Genomic DNA, 23549 nt, shown 5'->3' on the forward strand with positions numbered 1-23549 from the left:
ATCTTAAGTGACACAGCACATTTTTACTTCATTTGACTGAAAAGGTCAGTTTGTCTTCTGCTCTGATATTAACTAGATGAACAGTAAAATGTAATAAAGTTGTAAATCTTCTGTCCTCATTAAGGTGAGCTCCATCAACAGCTCGGAGCAGCAGCACGAAGAGGAGCAGAGTGATGTCCAAAACCCAGACGAGGCTCTCGTCTCTGGACAGAGGGTGGAGGGTGAGGCATTCGTTTCCAGGGGGACGGACAGATCAGGCTTTGAGGACAACCTCTTTCTCCCCAGCAAGCAGGGCCAGTCTCTGTCCACCTCCTTCTCCCAGTCAGCGGAGATCTTCCAGGAGCTCCAGCAGGAGTGCATGAGGAGGCTCAATGTACCGACTGGAAGTGCTGCACAGTCAAACTCGCCGTCTCAGAGCTCAGTGTCGTGTCCTCAGACTCCACAGACTCATGAGGCTCAGAGTGTCTTCTCCTCCACTGAGGACAGACCCCAGATCCCCCCTCGTGTCCCCATTCCCCCTCGCCCCATAAAGAGAGGCGACTACACATCTGCCCGCTGGTCAAGGGATCTCTCGCTGTCGCCGACGCCGGCTGACACCACGGAGGACATTTCAGTTCCAGGACAGGAGCGACCACCTCAAATCCCCCCCAGGGACCCTTTGTCCCAGCCAGGATCCAGGACTCCCAGCCCCATGGCGCTGGTGGTGGGCTCCCCCCAGCAGAGAGTCTACTCCGTCAGCCCCTCCGCCATGCAGGCGCCCCTCACCTCCTGCCCCGCCACACACACCTACGGCTCCTACCTCTCCACCTCTCCAGGTAAACTCATGCCGACCACACACAGCTTCGCCTCAGATCCTAAATATGCTGCACCCAAAGTCATCCAGGCGCAGGGGAAGGACGCCGCCAGCAAGGGCCCCTGTATCCTCCCCATCGTCCGCGACGGACGTAAAGTCAGTAACACCCACTATTACCTTCTGCCAGAGAGGCCCCCGTACCTCGACCGCTACGACCGCTTCTTCAGGGAGGCGGAGAGCCTTCCTGCCGGTGGCGTGGACGAGAGGCCTTTACGGCAAGCTAACACCGCCACCGTCAGACCCATGGTGGTCAGCAGCCAGACTCTCCAGGGACACACCCAGGGACAGGGTCTCGTCCAGCCTGGAGAGCTGAAGGCTAATTTCTCCTCCAACAATAACAGCAGTCTGGGTGGGCCGCGGTCAGGGATGAAGACATCAGTTAGTCTCCCTCGCGTGTGTTCAGACGGGCTGACGGCGGCGGCGGTCACTGCTTCCTGCATCAGGACAGACGGAGGAGGGAGCTCAGCTGACAGGGTCAAAATGGTAAGGTCAAAGATATTTGGATTGCTTTTTGCAACATTTGAAATACAGTTTGTATATTTTTTTAATTTAAATCACCTTCTGAAAGGTTTTATTTATCGCTGCCGTAATTAAAGTTGCTCGCTTTCTCTCATGATGGATCGTTCAGCTGCAATACTTGGATGACCTCATGTCCTCCTTAAAGGGGAAACTTCAACCTGGACCATATTTTCCTGTGTTTTTGTGTCTAAGTGACTAATGGAGACAGTTTTTTTAAATCCAGTATGGAGAGAGAGCTCTGCAGCTTACAGCAGTAAAACAGGCTGCAATTTAACCACTCTGGGCATTCGGTATTATCAATCTACGACCTTTAAAGTGCTTGTTTTGCCACTGACAGGCTCAGACAGAAAATTAATGTAAAAGATCCCTACAGATAAATCAAATATTTACCTAATGGCAGGGTACCTTTTTTCAGTACTTTCTGTGTAACAACAAAAATTGAATTTTTTAACAAGTTGCAAGTTGCAAGTTTGTCTTTTTTCTTATCACACATAGAGTCTGTGTGTGATAAAAAAAGAGACGAATAGAGCTAATCTTCTGTCTTTGTCCGCTTGCATGTGTGTATCTGCTCATCTAGCAGCAATTTTATGCTATTTCTAAAATAATACAGAAAAAAAGCCGACCAGAGGCCGAGACAACCACAACATATCTGCACTATAGTTTTGGCTCACTGGGAAGCCAACAGAGTGAGAACGCAGATCAGTAGTAATGAAGTTTTTGGTTAAAGCGGTGAGATCAGTACCAAATCCTATTTGTAACCAAGTGTCGCTCAAGGAGAAATCTTGTTCTGAAATCTCACATGGGGTGAATTGGGGAAAACAACAGTGAAAATCTGAGAGAAAGTGCTAGTAAAAGTGTGTCGTGCTGAGTTTATCCTAGTGATAATTAGAGGTTTCAATTTTCTTTGACTTTATTTCTTTTTTGTAGGCATCTCTTTTCTAATGTTGTCAGACATTTACATTACACTAATAATCTGAGCCTGTCAGTGGCAAAAGAAAACACTTCAGTGGACGTACATTGACGGTGCCACATGTCCTCAGTGGTTACATTGCAGCCTGTTTTCTTCAATACTGGACCAATTTCAAAAAAGTTATCTCTATTTGGACAGAAAAACGTGGGAAATAGGATCAAAGTTTAAAAAAAGAATATGTTTCCCTTAAATGCTGCTTTGACTGTCTTTTGTAAAGCACTATTACCAGAATAAGAGAGTATGGCTACATTGTGGTGGGATAGCTAAGAGCGAGAATATCAGCTCAATGTTCAGATTGGCTGCATATTTGATACTCTCAGCTCAAACTTGTGTTTTCTCACAGTTAATGTAGCTGGTGAATGTGAAGTTAAATATTAACACTGTGGTGTACAGGATTTTACATTTGCTCACACTCTGACCACAAGGGGGCAACAGAAGGTCATTTTTATTAGTCGTCTACTCAGGCCACAGCTCGAAATTGAGTGTGTATGTGTCTGTGTGAGTTTGTGTGTTGAGTGTCTGTTAGAGACTGAGAGAGAGCAATTTCTGGTTAAATTTAACAGCTGAAATCTGTCATAATTGAACAGATTACCTCCCTTTTCAACTTCAAGTCATAATGGGAACTTAATTATGCTTGATGTGTAACAGCACAAAAACGTTTTGAAATCAAAGCTGAACTTATAAAGGCCAAAGAATCAGACTAATTAAACAAAGTTCAATTCGAATATTCTTTCAGTACAAAACTTTGCAGTATAAAAACACTTTTTTCTTGATTCCTTTCACAATGCAAAAGTACAATACTGTTATAGATCCTCATAACTTATTTAAAAATATTCCAGTGTACTCTGGAGACAAAGGCCATATTAATATTTGCTAGGAATTGAATTTAAAGGACGTGCTACTAGAGTTTGATTGTTTTGTTTTTTTTTCCGGCCAATTGATTCGGACACAGATTGAACCTGATTGAGCTGGAGTCAGAATCACTGCGAAACACCAAACACTGCGCATCGATTAGGCACTTGGCATTTGGTAGTGGATACTGAGATCTGTGGCTGCACGAGGTGCAGAGAGTAACGTGGCATCACTAATAAACTGTACTGCAAAGAGTTCAATGCAAGAAGCAGACATGCACGACTTATTCACTACCTTCATTGCTACTGAATGTGAAGAATATCAAAGTTTATGTAAGGTATTTATGGTTTGAGCTTAAAGGAATACCTCGCCACTCAAAGTGATCATCTGTAATCAAGTACTCAGCCAGTTCTTCATGAACTGAAGTCGGGGGGGGGCCGCATTTAACAACAGCAAAACTTTATCAAAACATCTGTTGACAAACACTTACACAACTCATGCAGTATAATCCAAGTCTCGTTTATCCAGTCGTATGTTCAGTATTATCCAAACAGACAGTCCTTTCCAACGGGAAACTAAACTCAAAGTGAAACTTATCAGTGCTCTTTTCAAAGCCAGACTCCACTGACAAAAACAGTAATTTTACCTCACTGAACACAGGAGCTGCTGGTCTAAGGCTGCCTCGAAAAGTTAGTTTGTTTGCGTCACTGTGTGACTTTGGTAAATCTGAACTAACCCTTAAAAACCCCAACGTCACTCAATAACATAAAGAAACTAACTGACTGAGGCAGCAGTAGACCAAGAACCCCTGAGTTCAGTCAGGTAAAATTACTGTTTTTGTCAGCGGAGTCTGGCTTTGAAAAGTTCATTAATACGTTTTTTTTTTTAGTTCAGCTTGAAATACTAAGGTCTTAGCAAAAATATATTGTGTTGTGTTTGGATTGTACAGAACATACAACTGGATAAATTGTTGGAGAGTTCGTAAACTGATGTTTTGATATAGTTTTGCTGTTGTTAAATGTGGAACCCCTTTACTTCAGTTTATCAGAAATTATGTCAGTTTTTCGATTCCTCGTTCGTTGGGAGGCACGCGAGTTTAGTTAAGTTTACTCAACAGATTCAACATTACACCGGGTGAGTAACTGATATACAAATGGTCATTTGAGGGTGAAGTATCTAGTCAAGTCTAGTCTAGTATGAAGTATTTGGGGTTATGCATTTGCATACATATAATAAGTACAACATGATTTAGTTTGTGAAGAGATGTTCAAAATTCAAACACAGCGATGCTTAAATCTCTGCGTCGGATTCTATTCAACTTTTATCAGGTGAAGCTAAAAGTAAACAACATAGCTTGGATAAGTGCCAAATAAAAGTAAAAAAAAAAAAAACACGTGCGCAGGTGCTCCTGATGTAAATGTTGAAAACGCCGCTGAGGAATCGGAGCCAGGGGAGTACGAGTGGTGTTGGATGTTGCGGGTACTTACACCGTCGATGTTGTGTGATTGTTTCAGGTGCAGGAGGCAGTTCACGGTGTCACAATAGAGGAGTGCCAGGCCGCCCTTCAGAACCACAACTGGAATGTCCAGAAAGCTGTTTATTATCTGAAGGTGAGAACATTTACTGTATTAGTATGCAAAAAAAAAACCTTCCTGCACTGCAGCCAGTCACTGAAGAAGCAGGTTCCCTGTATCTGTCACTTGCACTGTGATCCATAGTGATCACAATATTGAACATTTTTAGAAAGGATTTGTATGGAGCCCAAAAAACTGTCAAAGTGTAGTAAAAAGCCATCGGACAAGACAAAAATGCAACTGAAGGTGAGGCGTAAAAAGAAATAGAAAACTCTTTTCATAAAGCTTCAATCAGTTTGTAAAAAAACAGAAAAACTAAATTAGTTAGAAAATTAGTTAATTACATCAAATTCTTATCTTATTAAGGGATATCATATGAAAAATTACCTACAAAGTCAGAAGCAAATAAAAAACAATATTAGTCTCACACTGTTGAAAAAAGTAAGCCATCACAGGAGACTTTATACCAAGTAAGGGCCACAAACATTTAATAATTCTTGTCCATCAAAATAAAGACTTTCTGAAGTGGACGTTTATGTCGCAGCTTTGTTATTACTAAAAGAGGAGCAGCGTCCTCAGAGATCCACATCGCTGCGTCTCAGTTCAGACCTTCAGTCCTTTCCTGTAATTACAGGTGGTCATTTAAAGTTGCTGAATGTTTTTTTTATTGGTTCGCATCATGAAATGATGAGAGCAACTTTGTTGAACCTTAAGGGAGAATCAGGTCATTACTGGTGCGATGAGCCGGCTGTAAATAAATAAATAAATAGATAAAAACTTTTAGATTCACCGATGTGTCTCCTGCAGTATTCAGCACCCTGTTAGCCGCCTGCGTTTGGGACCACTGTGGCAGCAGGGAAGATGTGTTTGGATGGCAGTGGGCACAAGGGAACGCTTGAATGCTCCTTAATAGCAGCAGCAAAGTTTAGACGATACAGAAGTGTGTTTTAACAAGACGCTGAGCTCATATTAGGACTGAGATTATTTTACAATGTGCTTGCCTGCGCTCACATGAAGGAAAAAAAAAAAGATGCAGTTCTTTTCTGTAACGGTACCTGACAGTGTGACCCTGCTTTACTGTCCCATCTCATCCCTCCCTCCTGCTGGCTTCTTTGAACGCTTGTTTTTCATCTTTGTTTGTTGTCCGTCTCTCTGCAGGTGGAGCAGTTGTTCTGTTTGGGTCTGAGGAGCAGGTCAGAGTGTCTAAAGCTGCTGGAGATGTGTGACTGGAACCTGGAGGTGGCCAGCACTCAGATGTTAGACAACTATGGATCCACAACAAGACAGAGGTACTCCACTGCACAGCTTTGAATCATGACTTCCCAAAAAGTATTTATAACTTTAAACTAATGCACTACAACAGACAGAGTACTGACAACGGACGCTCAAAATGCACGAGTGTCATGTGACTCACGTAGCCTTCAGAGAGACAAACCTCAGATTTCTGGGTAATTACTGGTCAATCAATGCATTGATTTAAAATATTTATGTAGCACAACGTATGTATTTACATTAATAATATGATTATTTTATGTAAGAAAAATTATTAAGTATTTGAGGGGCTTTACTTTAATACACCTGTTAATTGGATACAGATGTGCTTATAATATATATATATTTATATATATATATATATATATACATACATACATATATATATATATATATATAAAGAAAAGGTTCAAGAAAAAAAAATACAGAAATGGAAAATTAAAATAATTTTGTAACATAATTTTAAATATGTTCTAATCATCATTTTAAATATAGTTTTTCCCAGCTTTTCCCATTTTCCCCTTAATATTTAACATAGCTTTTTAAAAAAATATTAGAATTTATATTTATATTTAGGTTTAAAAACTTCTGCAAAGCATCACATAAAAGTGATGTTGCTCCAGGTTTCAAAGGGCTGATGACCGAACCCTCTTGTTCCTGGCAAGCAATGATTATCTATCCATCCAACTTATTAAATACTGTCACTTCACATAGCACCAAGAGATAACTCCCTAAAAAACTCTTTGATTATCACTTACTCACCAATTGTTTTGTTGAATTACTGAAGAAAACTTTGTTTTTCTGACGTGCTGCCACAAAGAATTAAACAACAGACAATTCGCAATAAATTAAAGTCCACATTTAAGAGCAGAAAAACGAAATAACAAAGCATCAGTTTCAGACTCTTAACACAGCTTGTGCAGTATAATCCAAGTCTCATATATCCTCATATGCTCAGTACCTCCCAAACAGACGGGGGACTGAATGGAAAGTGAAACTTGTCTTTGTTCTCTCCAAAGCCAAACTCAACAGAGCTGCTGGTCTGCTTCGTTTGGTTAATTAGTTTGAGTTATTGTGGGACATTGGTGTTAGAAGTGTTAGTTCAGATTAAACAAAGTCAAACAATAACACAAACAAATGGACGGACGGACGGAGTGAGTGAAATACAAACGGTCATTTGGGGGTTGAAGTATTTCTTTAAGACTTGGTCCGGATATTTAATCTGTGACATTTTGTCTTTTATAACAAGTTTGGACGTTGTCTCCGGAAATTGAGTCTCTTGTAGTTTTTTCTACACATAAGGGCACAAGGTCAACGCTGTCACATCCGTCTTAGGACAACACATCATTAAAATATCTTCTTCCCAGTTTAGCCTAACTGCTGCAGATTTTCCGTCCTCCAAATATGAATGACTGCAAGTTGACTGAAAAAAGTAAACAGCAGAGAGACAGGCGGCAGTATGATGCAATGATGGTGAGCTCCGTTAATGATGTTAAGACTTATATTTGGCTGCTAGCCTGAGAAAGTTTTCTGCTTTTTGATCTTTTCTATAGAATTATATTTATAAAAATCCTTTTTCTTTAATCTATCAGATTGTTTCAGTGTGATTCGTTGAATGGTGGAGATATCGGCCGTAGAGATGTCTGCCATCCCTCCAACACACTGGAATCATATGGCACTCGGCTTAATAACAATTGTAGATATTAATAGCTGCTTTTCCGCCCAAGTTACAATTCCAAGCCAATATATATCTAAAATGTAATTTTGACAAGTAGCAGTTCAAATCAAATATATTTACATTTCATTTCTCACTTGTCAAAATGTTAATTCTTGATATCAGCAAATACTTTTCTACTAGATGAAAAGTTAATTTTATTTAAAGATATCTGTAAATCAGTTTTAATAAGTCAAAATGTAATATAGAATGTAATTTGGACATCTTAAAACTAATAAAAAGTCATATTTTGGCACTAAAGATAAGAGAAAAAATATGTATTTTGGGGTTAACTGTCCCTTTATGAAAATATAACTAAGCATTCATCTCATGATTTTCTCTAATCTTCGTTATATTTGCAGACGGTGACAGAAGTCTGAAGCTGCTGAGCTCTTCGTGGAACTTCATACTCAGTAAAACGTCATCAGAGGAGGTGAATCTGCTCCCGACCTTTCACACACACGCCTCAAACACGCCTCCAATCAAAAGACTGTTATTTAACCATAGAAGAACCAAGCACATTTTAACTGAACCGGCACAAAATCCCAAACTTTATCATAAACCCCACTCATAATTAACACGGTCCTGTCAGCAAAAAATATTTTGACTGTAAGATGTTTTTGCACGCATTAAGACATAGCAGACTGTCATATAACACCTTTTCTAAGTTGTTCAGAGACCAAAAAAAAGACACAATGCCTGAAATGTGTCACTTTAGCAGGTTCTCTACAGAGCCACAGGGTCTGGGTGCTACCATACTGTCTCCGATGGATTAACTTATATCCTCACTGCCACAATTACACTGTTTACCAACTGCAGAGAGAATCTTTAACCTGAACCTTTGTTAACGTTATTTAAAAAAGCCAGTTTCAAAGTGAGTCTGAAGAGGCCAAAATAAGTTAAATAGCACAGTATAAACAATACGTTTATACTTTACCACGAGGTCAACGTATTTTGTTAGTTTATGCCAACAACGTAAATACTGTAGCACGCACAGATTTCACATCTACCACATAAAAGCACAACAAAACACAAAAGTAGGGATGCACCGATTGTGAAAATCTGAGCCAATACCGATGTTTTTGTTGTTATTTATTCTTCCATTTGCGCCAAGGAAACATCTACGCTCCAAAAAAACGATTTAAGACGCACTCAGCTACTCATTACACTTTTTGAACAAGCTCGAATTTATTTTTACAGATTTATTACACAACCTTTGATATAACCTTTCCTGTGATTTTTTTTTAATAATTTAAAGTCTTTACTATATATAATATAATATAAATCAATCTCTAATGTCTATTTTATATTGTTAACAGATTCTTCCTCCAAACAGCTGTATTTATTCAGGTTTCTCGCCCTAGAAAACGAACATTCACAAGCTTACGTTTGTACACATCGTGAAAACATAATATACCTTCGCCCAAAACTTATTTTTACTGAACGAAGCTTGAACGCATCACAGTGTAACTCAGTGTAACCCTAACAGCTGTTAATTTCAGCTACCGGGTGTTTACAGCTAATGTTAACTAGCTCTCCTGCCGATTTCATATGTTTTTCATATTGTAGCATTATCAGGAAATGAATAAGATTTGATAGTCTTACTGCGCCCTTTTTCGTCCTGACATTGTCCCGGAAAAGATCTCTTTGTTTTAAACATGTTTGCTATTGTTATTATTAAAAAACACCGGCCACTGTCGTTAGGTAAATGCAATCTTCTCGGCAGACAGTCCAATGTTTGAACGTCCGTATCAGCCTGTATTCGCTTTGTTGACCAACAGTAAATAGGTGCATCCCTACACAAAGCTAATACCTAATTGGCTGTCCAGGCCGTTTTGCACAGGAGACAATTTGGCCCTTTAACAGTCATAAAGACAAATGTGGATATGATGATGAAAATTGTTTGCTGCTGAAAAACTGTGGAGTCGAGGAAAAGCATGCAAAAAATAATGTTGCAAAAGAAACACTTCTCTACAAGAAAAAAAAACAATCATATTCTCCATTTATGTAATACGGTTTATAGTTTGGTGAGGGACGAGAGTGCTGCACTCTGCTAATTAAAGGTGACACCCAATGTTGACCTGACACGAGAAAATTAATTGAAACAGATGATCTGGGAAGCAGAAGTTCTTTTAAAAACCCACAAAACTGTCTAATATATATTCAAAGGGTATAAACATACAGTTTATAAAAATGTTTAAGAAATACTATTATTATAATATATTAGAGTCACAATGAGACAAAGAGACAAATGAAGACTGTTATGGCCATTACTGGGCAAGAAGCAAAAAGCGTTAAACGCTGATCTGTGACTGTCGCCACATGTAGCTCCAGAACAAAAAGGGCCTCGCAGTGGAAACTTCCTGCAGCCCAGATACAGTCTTTCCTCATTCCTTCCCTCTAAGCACTTTGCCCAAACATAACTCCTGCGCATCAGCGGAAAACTCCTGCCAGCTGGGTATTTTCTGCAGACTACGTTGGCAGCTAATAACAGCAACGTAGTAAAATTCACCCCAAGGCACAGATCCTGTCCCATAATCATCACTTAAAACCACAACTGTGATGTTTCGGTCAGCAGCTTTGGGGGCGATAATTTAAAACTGGGAGGACGTGTCAGCTCTGCGTGGACTCACTGCCGGACGTGATAGTACACTTTCTGACTCGGTATTGTCACAGCAGAGCCCTCGCCAGTGAACACGGAAAACTTTTGGGCCTTTTATTCTCCCCGTTTTATATCAGGGGCCAGATGCATAAACTTTTGTTGATTTCGGACTTAAACTGTGTGTACTCACAAAGACATGCGCGTACGCACGGATTCTCTTCGTTAGATTTAGTCGCATGTTTCTCATTTATAAATCTCGATGATTGTGGAAGATGACTTAAGCTGGATTTCCAATCCCTCAGTTGGCGATAAATGGTTGCAGAAATGACCTAAAACAATCGTTTCGATATCAATACTCCGTCACTCATTAGACCTGTCAATGACAAATATGTGCAAAACTGCAATTAACTCTGGTTTCTATGGAGACCCTAAATGGACATTGATGAAAAACAGATAGGTGAAATTTTCCTCCCCAATTTTTTTTTTTTGCATTTTCTCACAAAACGTTTGCGTTCCCCTGAGAAATATTTTGAGTTTTCATGCCTACTTCCTGTAGCAGTGCAACATGCATTTTTGCCACCCATCTATTTTTTTCCCCTAAATCTATGTTTTTGTTTTTTTTACCCATTTATTATATTTTTCTCCCCAATCTATTTTTCTTACCTTTCTATAATTTTTTCTTCCCTTTGTCCCCTCAGGGGCTCCGTAGTTCCTGGACAGTGTAAAAACAGCTGTTGCTACATACGGTTATGGATATTTGTAGCGTATTAATATTAATAATTCATCATGTTTGTAAACAATCGTTGCTGTTAAATCTCAATCATTGTGATTATCAAACATCCAAATCATGATCGATTGTTAACTCATGGAGCACTCGTGATGAAGCCGACTTTACAAAGTGCTTCACGATTCAGGATCAAATTATCATTAATATGACGCAAATGTAAATGATCAAAAAGATTAATCATAAACAATTTAAAAACGAACTTCATAAATGTGCCTTTGACATTTTATAGCCGTGCAGCCGCAAAAATAATCACACAATCAGAGACATTGGCGAGCAACCTTAAAACGCACTCAGTCTCCTTCTGATCATGTCAACCACAGCTAAAACTGCATGTAAATATGGTCTGAAGTACGTGTAAAGCACATTCCTCCTTTAAAAATAGGAGTTTGTGTGCGGTAAAAGAAAATACACAATAGAAAGCCACAAAATATTATATTCTTACACCTATTTTTCCTAAATACAGAAATATAAATTTACATCTTTTAAATTCAACTTTCTCTCAGACAAGGAAGACAGATGAGGCTTAATTCAAACTCGACAGAAACGAAATAAAACTCATCCAAACTGTCTTGGTTACTCTTTTTAGTAATCTAGTTAGTAAGTCCACTGTTCTGACAATCACCAAATAAATCCTTAATTCGCCAAAGTGAGATGTAAAAAAGAAAAGAAAGAGGAGCGCCTGTATTTATGCCGTTATTAAAAAACATACTAAAATATAAAAAAGTTAATATCCTGGTATAGCGTGATACCTCCCGAGCCTAGTGCGCACTTCCTTTATGAATATTGTGTGTGATAAAGGGCATACACGTGTTTTCGTGCGTATGCATCGTTTATGTACATTTGGCCCCTGATGAAGTATGTCGACTCTAAAAGAAGGAGAAATAACTTTGACTTCTAAAATTCACTTTTCTGTGGTGAACCAAATGTCAGAAAAACAAAACTTTACAGTTATGTTGAACACTTAAACTTAAATCACAAATCAGATTGTCCATTTTCACACACTGGCTTTGCTCTCACCAGCCCCTCTGTGTCTTTGAAAAGCCTAATATGCGACAGGTCTGAGCTCAGTCTGCTTGTGCAAAAACTTCAAACGGCCTCTGCGAAAGCTAATATGAAAGCTATCTGGCTGTGTAAAAAAGTCTTTGAGGAGAAAAAAAAAGCATGTTTGGAATATATTTCTAAAAGATGTACAGGACTGATTTTGGATGACAACCTTCGGCAAACTCTTTCTCCTGTGTGCAATAAGGCTGCTGTAGAACTAATAACCTCCCAGTCTGTCCATCACCAGCTTTCATCGCTGTCATTATATATCCCAGTAAGTGAATGCAAAGGATTCACTGTTTTCAGTGTAAGTGTTTGGTGACTCCACAGTAGGATGAAGTTATCCTTTAACACTGATCCAGAGTCAGTTTTCCCCTCTTATCTGTGTTGTGGTGGAGCTGATTGTTAACCAGTGCAAAAGGCGGACTCGATGTGAGGGCTGCCTCCACGGTCTGTTCATGTGTTGTTTGTTTTTATACCAAGCTGCTGTAGATGTATCGAAAGACTGAAGTGAACCTAGTGGTGTTATGTTCAACCCGAAACAACGTTCTCCTGTTGTGGTGTTGAAACTCTGATGTTAGAGATCTCTGTTCAGTTCTGTTTGTATGTATTTGCTTCCCAGAATGTGTTTTATTTTCAATGCCCACTGTACAGTTGGTTTTCATTGTTTCTCTCATCCTGGGTTGATGGAACTGTTTGAGAAAAGTTCATGCTGCCGAATTTATAGATGTATTTTTTATTAAAGAATTAATTATTTTTTATCTCTCTTTTTCCTCTTGTTCATTGTATCTTTCTTTCTGTCTCCTTAGGTATCTTTGTTAACATGTTCCAACAACCCTAAGAGGAATAAGAGCTAACTATTCGGATGAAACAAATGCTGAGGTGTTTTTGTCCCTTCACTGTTAATTGACAAAAAACACAGCAAGCCTCCAGAACAGAAATCTGTGTTTACACGATGCTCATCAGGTTTTAACATCAAATGCTATAGTATGAATTTTTTGGTGCGATTTTGGATAACAAAGTATACTCAGTGACATTTTTAGTGCGAGTTTGGGTGAGCGGGTCGTCCTCTAATGGGAAGGTCAGCGGTTCGTTCCTCGGCTCCTTCGAGCAACATGTTGAAGTATCCTTGGGCAAGATACTAAACCCCAAATTGCTTCTGATGCCACACATTATTTTTGGACATTTTTTTCCCAAAAACAGTTATTAAGTTGCAAAAAAATGCATAAAACACTAAAATTTTGCATGTTGAAAAAATGACTCAAACAGCAAGGCTATAGTATGGCGAAAATGTCAAAAAATGACATGTCTCAAAAACAGTTGGAAACAGCTGAAAACTGCATAAAATAGTGTGCCAAGACACACCATGGCAAAAACTGTTGCAAAAATAACGAAAAACACCATAATTTGTCATATTGAAAAATGACCCAAAAAGCAAGGCTATAGTATGGCGAAAATGTCCAAAAATGACATGTCTCAAAAACAGTTGGAAACAGCTGAAAACTGCATAAAATAGTGTACCAAGACATGTCATAGCATAGAAAGTTGCAAAAAAATGCATAAAACACTAAAATTTTGCATGTTGGAAAAATGACCCAAAAAGCAAGGCTATAGTATGGCGAAAATGTCCAAAAATGACATTTCCCAAAAACAGTTAGAAACAGCTGAAAACTGCATAAAATAGTGTGTTGAGACACACCATAGCATAGAAAGTTACAATAAATGCATAAAACACAACAATTTAACATGTTGGAAAAATGACGCAAAAAGCAAGGCTATAGTATGGCGAAAATGTCAAAAAATGACATGTCTCAAAAACAGTTGGAAACAGCTGAAAACTGCATAAAATAGTGTGCCAAGACACACCATGGCAAAAACTGTTGCAAAAATAACGAAAAACACCATAATTTATCATGTGGGAAAAATGACTCAAAAAGCAAGGCTATAGTATGGCAAAAATGTCCAAAAAATGACATGTCTCAAAAACAGTTGGAAACAGCTGAAAACTGCATAAAATAGTGTGTTGAGACACGCAATAGCATAGAAAGTTGCAAAAAATGCATAAAACACAACAATTTCGCATGTTGGAAAAATGACGCAAAAAGCAAGGCTATAGTATGGCAAAAGTGTCCAAAAATGACATGTCTCAAAAACAGTTAGAAACAGCTGAAAACTTCATAAAATAGTGTGCCGAGACACACCATGGCAAAAACTGTTGCGAAAATAACGAAAAACACCATAATTATTCATGTTAAAAAAATGACCCAAAAAGCAAGGCTATAGTATGGCAAAAATGTCCAAAAATGACATGTCTCAAAAACAGTTAGAAACAGCTGAAAACTGCATAAAATAGTGTGTTGAGACACACCATGGCATAGCAAGTTTCAAACAATGCATAAAACACTACAATTACACATGTTGGAAAAATGACCCAAAAAGCAAGGCTATAGTATGGCGAAAATGTCCAAAAATGACATTTCCCAAAAACAGTTAGAAACAGCTGAAAACTGCATAAAATAGTGTGTTGAGACACACCATAGCATAGAAAGTTACAATAAATGCATAAAACACAACAATTTAACATGTTGGAAAAATGACGCAAAAAGCAAGGCTATAGTATGGTGAAAATGTCAAAAAATGACATGTCTCAAAAACAGTTAGAAACAGCTGAAAACTGCATAACATAGTGTGTTGAGACACGCAATAGCATAGAAAGTTGCAAAAAATGCATAAAACACAACAATTTTGCATGTTGGAAAAATGACCCAAAAAGCAAGGCTATAGTATGGCGAAAATGTCCAAAATGACATTTCTCAAAACAGTTAGAAACAGCTGAAAACTGCATAAAATAGTGTACCAGGACACACCATGGCATAGAAAGTTGCAAAAAATGCATAAAACACAACAATTTTGCATGTTGGAAAAATGACGCAAAAAGCAAGGCTATAGTATGGCAAAAGTGTCCAAAAATGACATTTCCCAAAAACAGTTAGAAACAGCTGAAAACTTCATAAAATAGTGTGTTGAGACACACCATAGCATAGAAAGTTGCAAAAAATGCATAAAACACAACAATTTCGCATGTTGGAAAAATGACGCAAAAAGCAAGGCTATAGTATGGCAAAAGTGTCCAAAAATGACATTTCCCAAAAACAGTTAGAAACAGCTGAAAACTGCATAAAATAGTGTGCGGAGACACACCATGGCATAGAAAGTTGCAAAAAATGCATAAAACACAACAATTTCGCATGTTGGAAAAATGACCCAAAAAGCAAGGCTATAGTATGGCAAAAGTGTCCAAAAATGACATTTCTCAAAAACAGTTAGAAACAGCTGAAAACTGCATAAAATAGTGTACCAAGACATGTCATAGCATAGAAAGTTGCAAAAAATGCATAAAACACAACAATTTCGCATGTTGGAAAAATGACGCAAAAAGCAAGGCTATAGTATGGCAAAAGTGTCCAAAAATGACATTTCCCCAAAACAGTTAGAAACAGCTGAAAATTGCATAAAATAGTGTGCCAAGACACACCATGGCAAAAACTGTTGCAAAAATAACGAAAAACACCATAATTTGTCATGTTGAAAAAATGACCCAAAAAGCAAGGCTATAGTATGGCGAAAATGTCCAAAAATGACATGTCTCAAAAACAGATGGAAACAGCTGAAAACTGCATAAAATAGTGTGCCAAGACACGCAATAGCATAGAAAATTGCAAAAAAATGCATAAAACACAACAATTACACATGTCGGAAAAATGACCCAAAAAGCAAGGCTATAGTATGGCAAAAGTGTCCAAAAATGACATTTCCCAAAAACAGTTAGAAACAGCTGAAAACTGCATAAAATAGTGTGTTGAGACACGCAATAGCATAGAAAGTTGCAAAAAATGCATAAAACACCATAATTTGTCATGTTGAAAAAATGACCCAAAAAGCAAGGCTATAGTATGGCGAAAATGTCCAAAAATGACATGTCTCAAAAACAGTTGGAAACAGCTGAAAACTGCATAAAATAGTGTGTTGAGACACGCAATAGCATAGAAAGTTGCAAAAAATGCATAAAACACAACAATTTCGCATGTTGGAAAAATGACCCAAAAAGCAAGGCTATAGTATGGCAAAAGTGTCCAAAAATGACATTTCCCAAAAACAGTTAGAAACAGCTGAAAACTGCATAAAATAGTGTGTTGAGACACGCAATAGCATAGAAAGTTGCAAAAAATGCATAAAACACAACAATTTCGCATGTTGGAAAAATGACCCAAAAAGCAAGGCTATAGTATGGCAAAAGTGTCCAAAAATGACATTTCCCAAAAACAGTTAGAAACAGCTGAAAACTGCATAAAATAGTGTGTTGAGACACACCATAGCATAGAAAGTTGCAAAAATGCATAAAACACAACAATTTCGCATGTTGGAAAAATGACCCAAAAAGCAAGGCTATAGTATGGCAAAAGTGTCCAAAAATGACATTTCCCAAAAACAGTTAGAAACAGCTGAAAACTGCATAAAATAGTGTGCGGAGACACACCATAGCATAGAAAGTTGCAATAAATGCATAAAACACAACAATTACACATGTTGGAAAAATGACCCAAAAAGCAAGGCTATAGTATGGCGAAAATGTCCAAAAATGACATGTCTCAAAAACAGTTAGAAACAGCTGAAAACTGCAGAAAATAGTGTGTTGAGACACGCAATGGCAAAAACTGTTGCAAAAATAACGAAAAACACCATAATTTGTCATGTTGAAAAAATGACCCAAAAAGCAAGGCTATAGTATGGCAAAAGTGTCCAAAAATGACATTTCCCAAAAACAGTTAGAAACAGCTGAAAACTGCATAAAATAGTGTGCCGAGACACACCATGGCATAGAAAGTTGCAAAAAATGCATAAAACACAACAATTTCGCATGTTGGAAAAATGACCCAAAAAGCAAGGCTATAGTATGGCAAAAGTGTCCAAAAATGACATTTCCCAAAAACAGTTAGAAACAGCTGAAAACTGCATAAAATAGTGTGGTGAGACACACCATAGCATAGAAAGTTGCAATAAATGCATAAAACACAACAATTACACATGTTGGAAAAATGACCCAAAAAGCAAGGCTATAGTATGGCGAAAATGTCCAAAAATGACATGTCTCAAAAACAGTTAGAAACAGCTGAAAACTGCATAAAATAGTGTGTTGAGACACGCAATGGCATAAAAAGTTTGCAAACAATGCATAAAACACTACAATTACACATGTTGGAAAAATGACCCAAAAAGCAAGGCTATAGTATGGCGAAAATGTCCAAAATGACATTTCCAAAAACAGTTAGAAACAGCTGAAAACTGCATAAAATAGTGTGTTGAGACACACCATAGCATAGAAAGTTACAATAAATGCATAAAACACAACAATTTAACATGTTGGAAAAATGACGCAAAAAGCAAGGCTATAGTATGGCGAAAATGTCAAAAAATGACATGTCTCAAAAACAGTTGGAAACAGCTGAAAACTGCATAAAATAGTGTGCCAAGACACGCAATAGCATAGAAAATTGCAAAAAATGCATAAAACACAACAATTACACATGTTGGAAAAATGACCCAAAAAGCAAGGCTATAGTATGGCGAAAATGTCCAAAAATGACATTTCCCAAAAACAGTTAGAAACAGCTGAAAACTGCATAAAATAGTGTGCGGAGACACACCATAGCATAGAAAGTTGCAAAAAATGCATAAAACACAACAATTTCGCATGTTGGAAAAATGACCCAAAAAGCAAGGCTATAGTATGGCAAAAGTGTCCAAAAATGACATTTCCCAAAAACAGTTAGAAACAGCTGAAAACTGCATAAAATAGTGTGTTGAGACACACCATAGCATAGAAAGTTGCAAAAATGCATAAAACACAACAATTTCGCATGTTGGAAAAATGACCCAAAAAGCAAGGCTATAGTATGGCAAAGTGTCCAAAATGACATTTCCCAAAACAGTTAGAAACAGCTGAAAACTGCATAAAATAGTGTGCGGAGACACACCATAGCATAGAAAGTTGCAATAAATGCATAAAACACAACAATTACACATGTTGGAAAAATGACCCAAAAAGCAAGGCTATAGTATGGCGAAATGTTCAAAAATGACATGTCTCAAAAACAGTTAGAAACAGCTGAAAACTGCCTAAAATAGTGTGCCGAGACACACCATGGCAAAAACTGTTGCAAAAATAACGAAAAACACCATAATTTGTCATGTTGAAAAAATGACCCAAAAAGCAAGGCTATAGTATGGCAAAAGTGTCCAAAAATGACATTTCCCAAAAACAGTTAGAAACAGCTGAAAACTGCATAAAATAGTGTGCGGAGACACACCATAGCATAGAAAGTTGCAAAAAATGCATAAAACACAACAATTTCGCATGTTGGAAAAATGACCCAAAAAGCAAGGCTATAGTATGGCAAAAGTGTCCAAAAATGACATTTCCCAAAAACAGTTAGAAACAGCTGAAAACTGCATAAAATAGTGTGCGGAGACACACCATAGCATAGAAAGTTGCAATAAATGCATAAAACACAACAATTACACATGTTGGAAAAATGACCCAAAGAGCAAGGCTATAGTATGGCGAAAATGTCCAAAAATGACATGTCTCAAAAACAGTTAGAAACAGCTGAAAACTGCATAAAATAGTGTGTTGAGACACACCATGGCATAGCAAGTTTCAAACAATGCATAAAACACTACAATTACACATGTTGGAAAAATGACCCAAAAAGCAAGGCTATAGTATGGCGAAAATGTCCAAAAATGACATTTCCCAAAAACAGTTAGAAACAGCTGAAAACTGCATAAAATAGTGTGTTGAGACACACCATAGCATAGAAAGTTACAATAAATGCATAAAACACAACAATTTAACATGTTGGAAAAATGACGCAAAAAGCAAGGCTATAGTATGGCGAAAATGTCAAAAAATGACATGTCTCAAAAACAGTTGGAAACAGCTGAAAACTGCATAAAATAGTGTGTTGAGACACGCAATAGCATAGAAAGTTGCAAAAAATGCATAAAACACAACAATTACACATGTTGGAAAAATGACCCAAAAAGCAAGGCTATAGTATGGCGAAAATGTCCAAAAATGACATTTCCCAAAAACAGTTAGAAACAGCTGAAAACTGCATAAAATAGTGTGCGGAGACACACCATAGCATAGAAAGTTGCAAAAAATGCATAAAACACAACAATTTCGCATGTTGGAAAAATGACCCAAAAAGCAAGGCTATAGTATGGCAAAAGTGTCCAAAAATGACATTTCCCAAAAACAGTTAGAAACAGCTGAAAACTGCATAAAATAGTGTGTTGAGACACGCAATAGCATAGAAAGTTGCAAAAAATGCATAAAACACAACAATTTCGCATGTTGGAAAAATGACGCAAAAAGCAAGGCTATAGTATGGCAAAAGTGTCCAAAAATGACATTTCCCAAAAACAGTTAGAAACAGCTGAAAACTGCATAAAATAGTGTGTTGAGACACGCAATAGCATAGAAAGTTGCAAAAAATGCATAAAACACAACAATTTTGCATGTTGGAAAAATGACCCAAAAAGCAAGGCTATAGTATGGCGAAAATGTCCAAAAATGACATTTCCCAAAAACAGTTAGAAACAGCTGAAAACTGCATAAAATAGTGTGCGGAGACACACCATAGCATAGAAAGTTGCAATAAATGCATAAAACACAACAATTACACATGTTGGAAAAATGACCCAAAAAGCAAGGCTATAGTATGGCGAAATGTTCAAAAATGACATGTCTCAAAAACAGTTAGAAACAGCTGAAAACTGCCTAAAATAGTGTGCCGAGACACACCATGGCAAAAACTGTTGCAAAAATAACGAAAAACACCATAATTTGTCATGTTGAAAAAATGACCCAAAAAGCAAGGCTATAGTATGGCAAAAGTGTCCAAAAATGACATTTCCCAAAAACAGTTAGAAACAGCTGAAAACTGCATAAAATAGTGTGCCGAGACACACCATGGCATAGAAAGTTGCAAAAAATGCATAAAACACAACAATTTCGCATGTTGGAAAAATGACCCAAAAAGCAAGGCTATAGTATGGCAAAAGTGTCCAAAAATGACATTTCCCAAAAACAGTTAGAAACAGCTGAAAACTGCATAAAATAGTGTGCGGAGACACACCATAGCATAGAAAGTTGCAAAAAATGCATAAAACACAACAATTTCGCATGTTGGAAAAATGACCCAAAAAGCAAGGCTATAGTATGGCGAAAGTGTCCAAAAATGACATTTCCCAAAAACAGTTAGAAACAGCTGAAAACTGCATAAAATAGTGTGCGGAGACACACCATAGCATAGAAAGTTGCAATAAATGCATAAAACACAACAATTACACATGTTGGAAAAATGACCCAAAAAGCAAGGCTATAGTATGGCGAAATGTTCAAAAATGACATGTCTCAAAAACAGTTAGAAACAGCTGAAAACTGCCTAAAATAGTGTGCCGAGACACACCATGGCAAAAACTGTTGCAAAAATAACGAAAAACACCATAATTTGTCATGTTGAAAAAATGACCCAAAAAGCAAGGCTATAGTATGGCGAAAATGTCCAAAAATGACATTTCCCAAAAACAGTTAGAAACAGCTGAAAACTGCATAAAATAGTGTGTTGAGACACGCAATAGCATAGAAAGTTGCAGAAAATGCATAAAACACAACAATTTCGCATGTTGGAAAAATGACCCAAAAAGCAAGGCTATAGTATGGCAAAAGTGTCCAAAAATGACATTTCCCAAAAACAGTTAGAAACAGCTGAAAACTGCATAAAATAGTGTGCCAAGACAGACCATGACAAAAACTGTTGCAAAAATAACGAAAAACACCATAATTTGTCATGTTGAAAAAATGACCCAAAAAGCAAGGCTATAGTATGGCAAAAGTGTCCAAAAATGACATTTCCCAAAAACAGTTAGAAACAGCTGAAAACTGCATAAAATAGTGTGTTGAGACACACCATAGCATAGAAAGTTGCAATAAATGCATAAAACACAACAATTACACATGTTGGAAAAATGACCCAAAAAGCAAGGCTATAGTATGGCGAAAATGTCCAAAAATGACATTTCCCAAAAACAGTTAGAAATAACTGAAAACTGCATAAAATAGTGTGTTGAGACACGCAATAGCATAGAAAGTTGCAAAAAATGCATAAAACACAACAATTTTGCATGTTGGAAAAATGACGCAAAAAGCAAGGCTATAGTATGGCGAAAATGTCCAAAAATGACATTTCCCAAAAACAGTTAGAAATAACTGAAAACTGCATAAAATAGTGTGTTGAGACACGCAATAGCATAGAAAGTTGCAAAAAATGCATAAAACACAACAATTTTGCATGTTGGAAAAATGACGCAAAAAGCAAGGCTATAGTATGGCAAAAGTGTCCAAAAATGACATTTCCCAAAAACAGTTAGAAACAGCTGAAAACTGCATAAAATGGTGTGTTGAGACACGCAATAGCATAGAAAGTTGCAAAAAATGCATAAAACACAACAATTACACATGTTGGAAAAATGACCCAAAAAGCAAGGCTATAGTATGGCGAAAATGTCCAAAAATGACATTTCCCAAAAACAGTTAGAAACAGCTGAAAACTGCATAAAATAGTGTGCCGAGACACACCATGGCAAAAACTGTTGCAAAAATAACGAAAAAGACCATAGTTTGTCATGTTGACAAAATGACGAAAAAAGCAAGGCTATAGTATGGCAAAAGTGTCCAAAAATGACATTTCCCAAAAACAGTTAGAAACAGCTGAAAACTGCATAACATAGTGTGTTGAGACACGCAATAGCATAGAAAGTTGCAAAAAATGCATAAAACACAACAATTTTGCATGTTGGAAAAATGACCCAAAAAGCAAGGCTATAGTATGGCAAAAGTGTCCAAAAATGACATTTCCGAAAAACAGTTAGAAACAGCTGAAAACTGCATAAAATAGTGTGGTGAGACACACCATAGCATAGAAAGTTGCAATAAATGCATAAAACACAACAATTACACATGTTGGAAAAATGACTCAAACAGCAAGGCTATAGTATGGCGAAAATGTCCAAAAATGACATTTCCCAAAAACAGTTAGAAACAGCTGAAAACTGCATAAAATAGTGTGCCGAGACACACCATGGCATAGAAAGTTGCAAAAAATGCATAAAACACAACAATTACACATGTTGGAAAAATGACCCAAAAAGCAAGGCTATAGTATGGCGAAAATGTCCAAAAATGACATTTCCCAAAAACAGTTAGAAACAGCTGAAAACTGCATAAAATAGTGTGTTGAGACACGCAATAGCATAGAAAGTTGCAAAAAATGCATAAAACACAACAATTACACATGTTGGAAAAATGCCCCAAAGAGCAAGGCTATAGTATGGCGAAAATGTCCAAAAATGACTTTTGCCAAAAACAGTTAGAAACAGCTGAAAACTGCATAAAATAGTGTGTTGAGACACGCAATAGCATAGAAAGTTGCAAAAAATGCATAAAACACAACAATTTAGCATGTTGGAAAAATGACCCAAAAAGCAAGGCTATAGTATGGCAAAAGTGTCCAAAAATGACATTTCCCAAAAACAGTTAGAAACAGCTGAAAACTGCATAAAATAGTGTGCCAAGACAGACCATGACAAAAACTGTTGCAAAAATAACGAAAAACACCATAATTTGTCATGTTGAAAAAATGACCCAAAAAGCAAGGCTATAGTATGGCAAAAGTGTCCAAAAATGACATTTCCCAAAAACAGTTAGAAACAGCTGAAAACTGCATAAAATAGTGTGTTGAGACACACCATAGCATAGAAAGTTGCAATAAATGCATAAAACACAACAATTTCACATGTTGGAAAAATGACCCAAAAAGCAAGGCTATAGTATGGCGAAAATGTCCAAAAATGACATTTCCCAAAAACAGTTAGAAACAGCTGAAAACTGCATAAAATAGTGTGTTGAGACACACCATAGCATAGAAAGTTGCAAAAAATGCATAAAACACAACAATTACACATGTTGGAAAAATGACCCAAAAAGCAAGGCTATAGTATGGCGAAAATGTCCAAAAATGACATTTCCCAAAAACAGTTAGAAATAACTGAAAACTGCATAAAATAGTGTGTTGAGACACGCAATAGCATAGAAAGTTGCAAAAAATGCATAAAACACAACAATTTTGCATGTTGGAAAAATGACGCAAAAAGCAAGGCTATAGTATGGCAAAAGTGTCCAAAAATGACATTTCCCAAAAACAGTTAGAAACAGCTTAAAACTGCATAAAATAGTGTG

At 37.3% G+C, this 23549-nt stretch overlaps 1 protein-coding gene across 7 annotated transcripts in view; it reads left to right on the top strand.

Annotated features, from left to right (window-relative positions):
- The window catches only part of tnk2b (tyrosine kinase, non-receptor, 2b), a 78701-nt gene extending 65756 nt beyond the window's left edge, over window positions 1–12945 (top strand). For all 7 annotated transcript variants that reach the window (XM_088085847.1, XM_088085849.1, XM_088085845.1 and 4 more), the window contains 4 exons: window positions 125–1336; window positions 4709–4804; window positions 5927–6057; window positions 8117–12945. In XM_088085847.1, coding sequence (XP_087941973.1) covers window positions 125–1336; window positions 4709–4804; window positions 5927–6057; window positions 8117–8123 — 1446 coding nt within the window. In that variant the 3' untranslated portion in view covers window positions 8124–12945. The remainder of the gene's footprint in view (window positions 1–124; window positions 1337–4708; window positions 4805–5926; window positions 6058–8116) is intronic.
- Window positions 12946–23549: the final 10604 nt, after the last annotated feature.

Source organism: Plectropomus leopardus, chromosome 12 (genome assembly GCF_026936395.1).
Source record: "Plectropomus leopardus strain MGB_pleo_1.0 chromosome 12, ASM2693639v1, whole genome shotgun sequence".
Taxonomy (NCBI): domain Eukaryota; kingdom Metazoa; phylum Chordata; class Actinopteri; order Perciformes; family Serranidae; genus Plectropomus; species Plectropomus leopardus.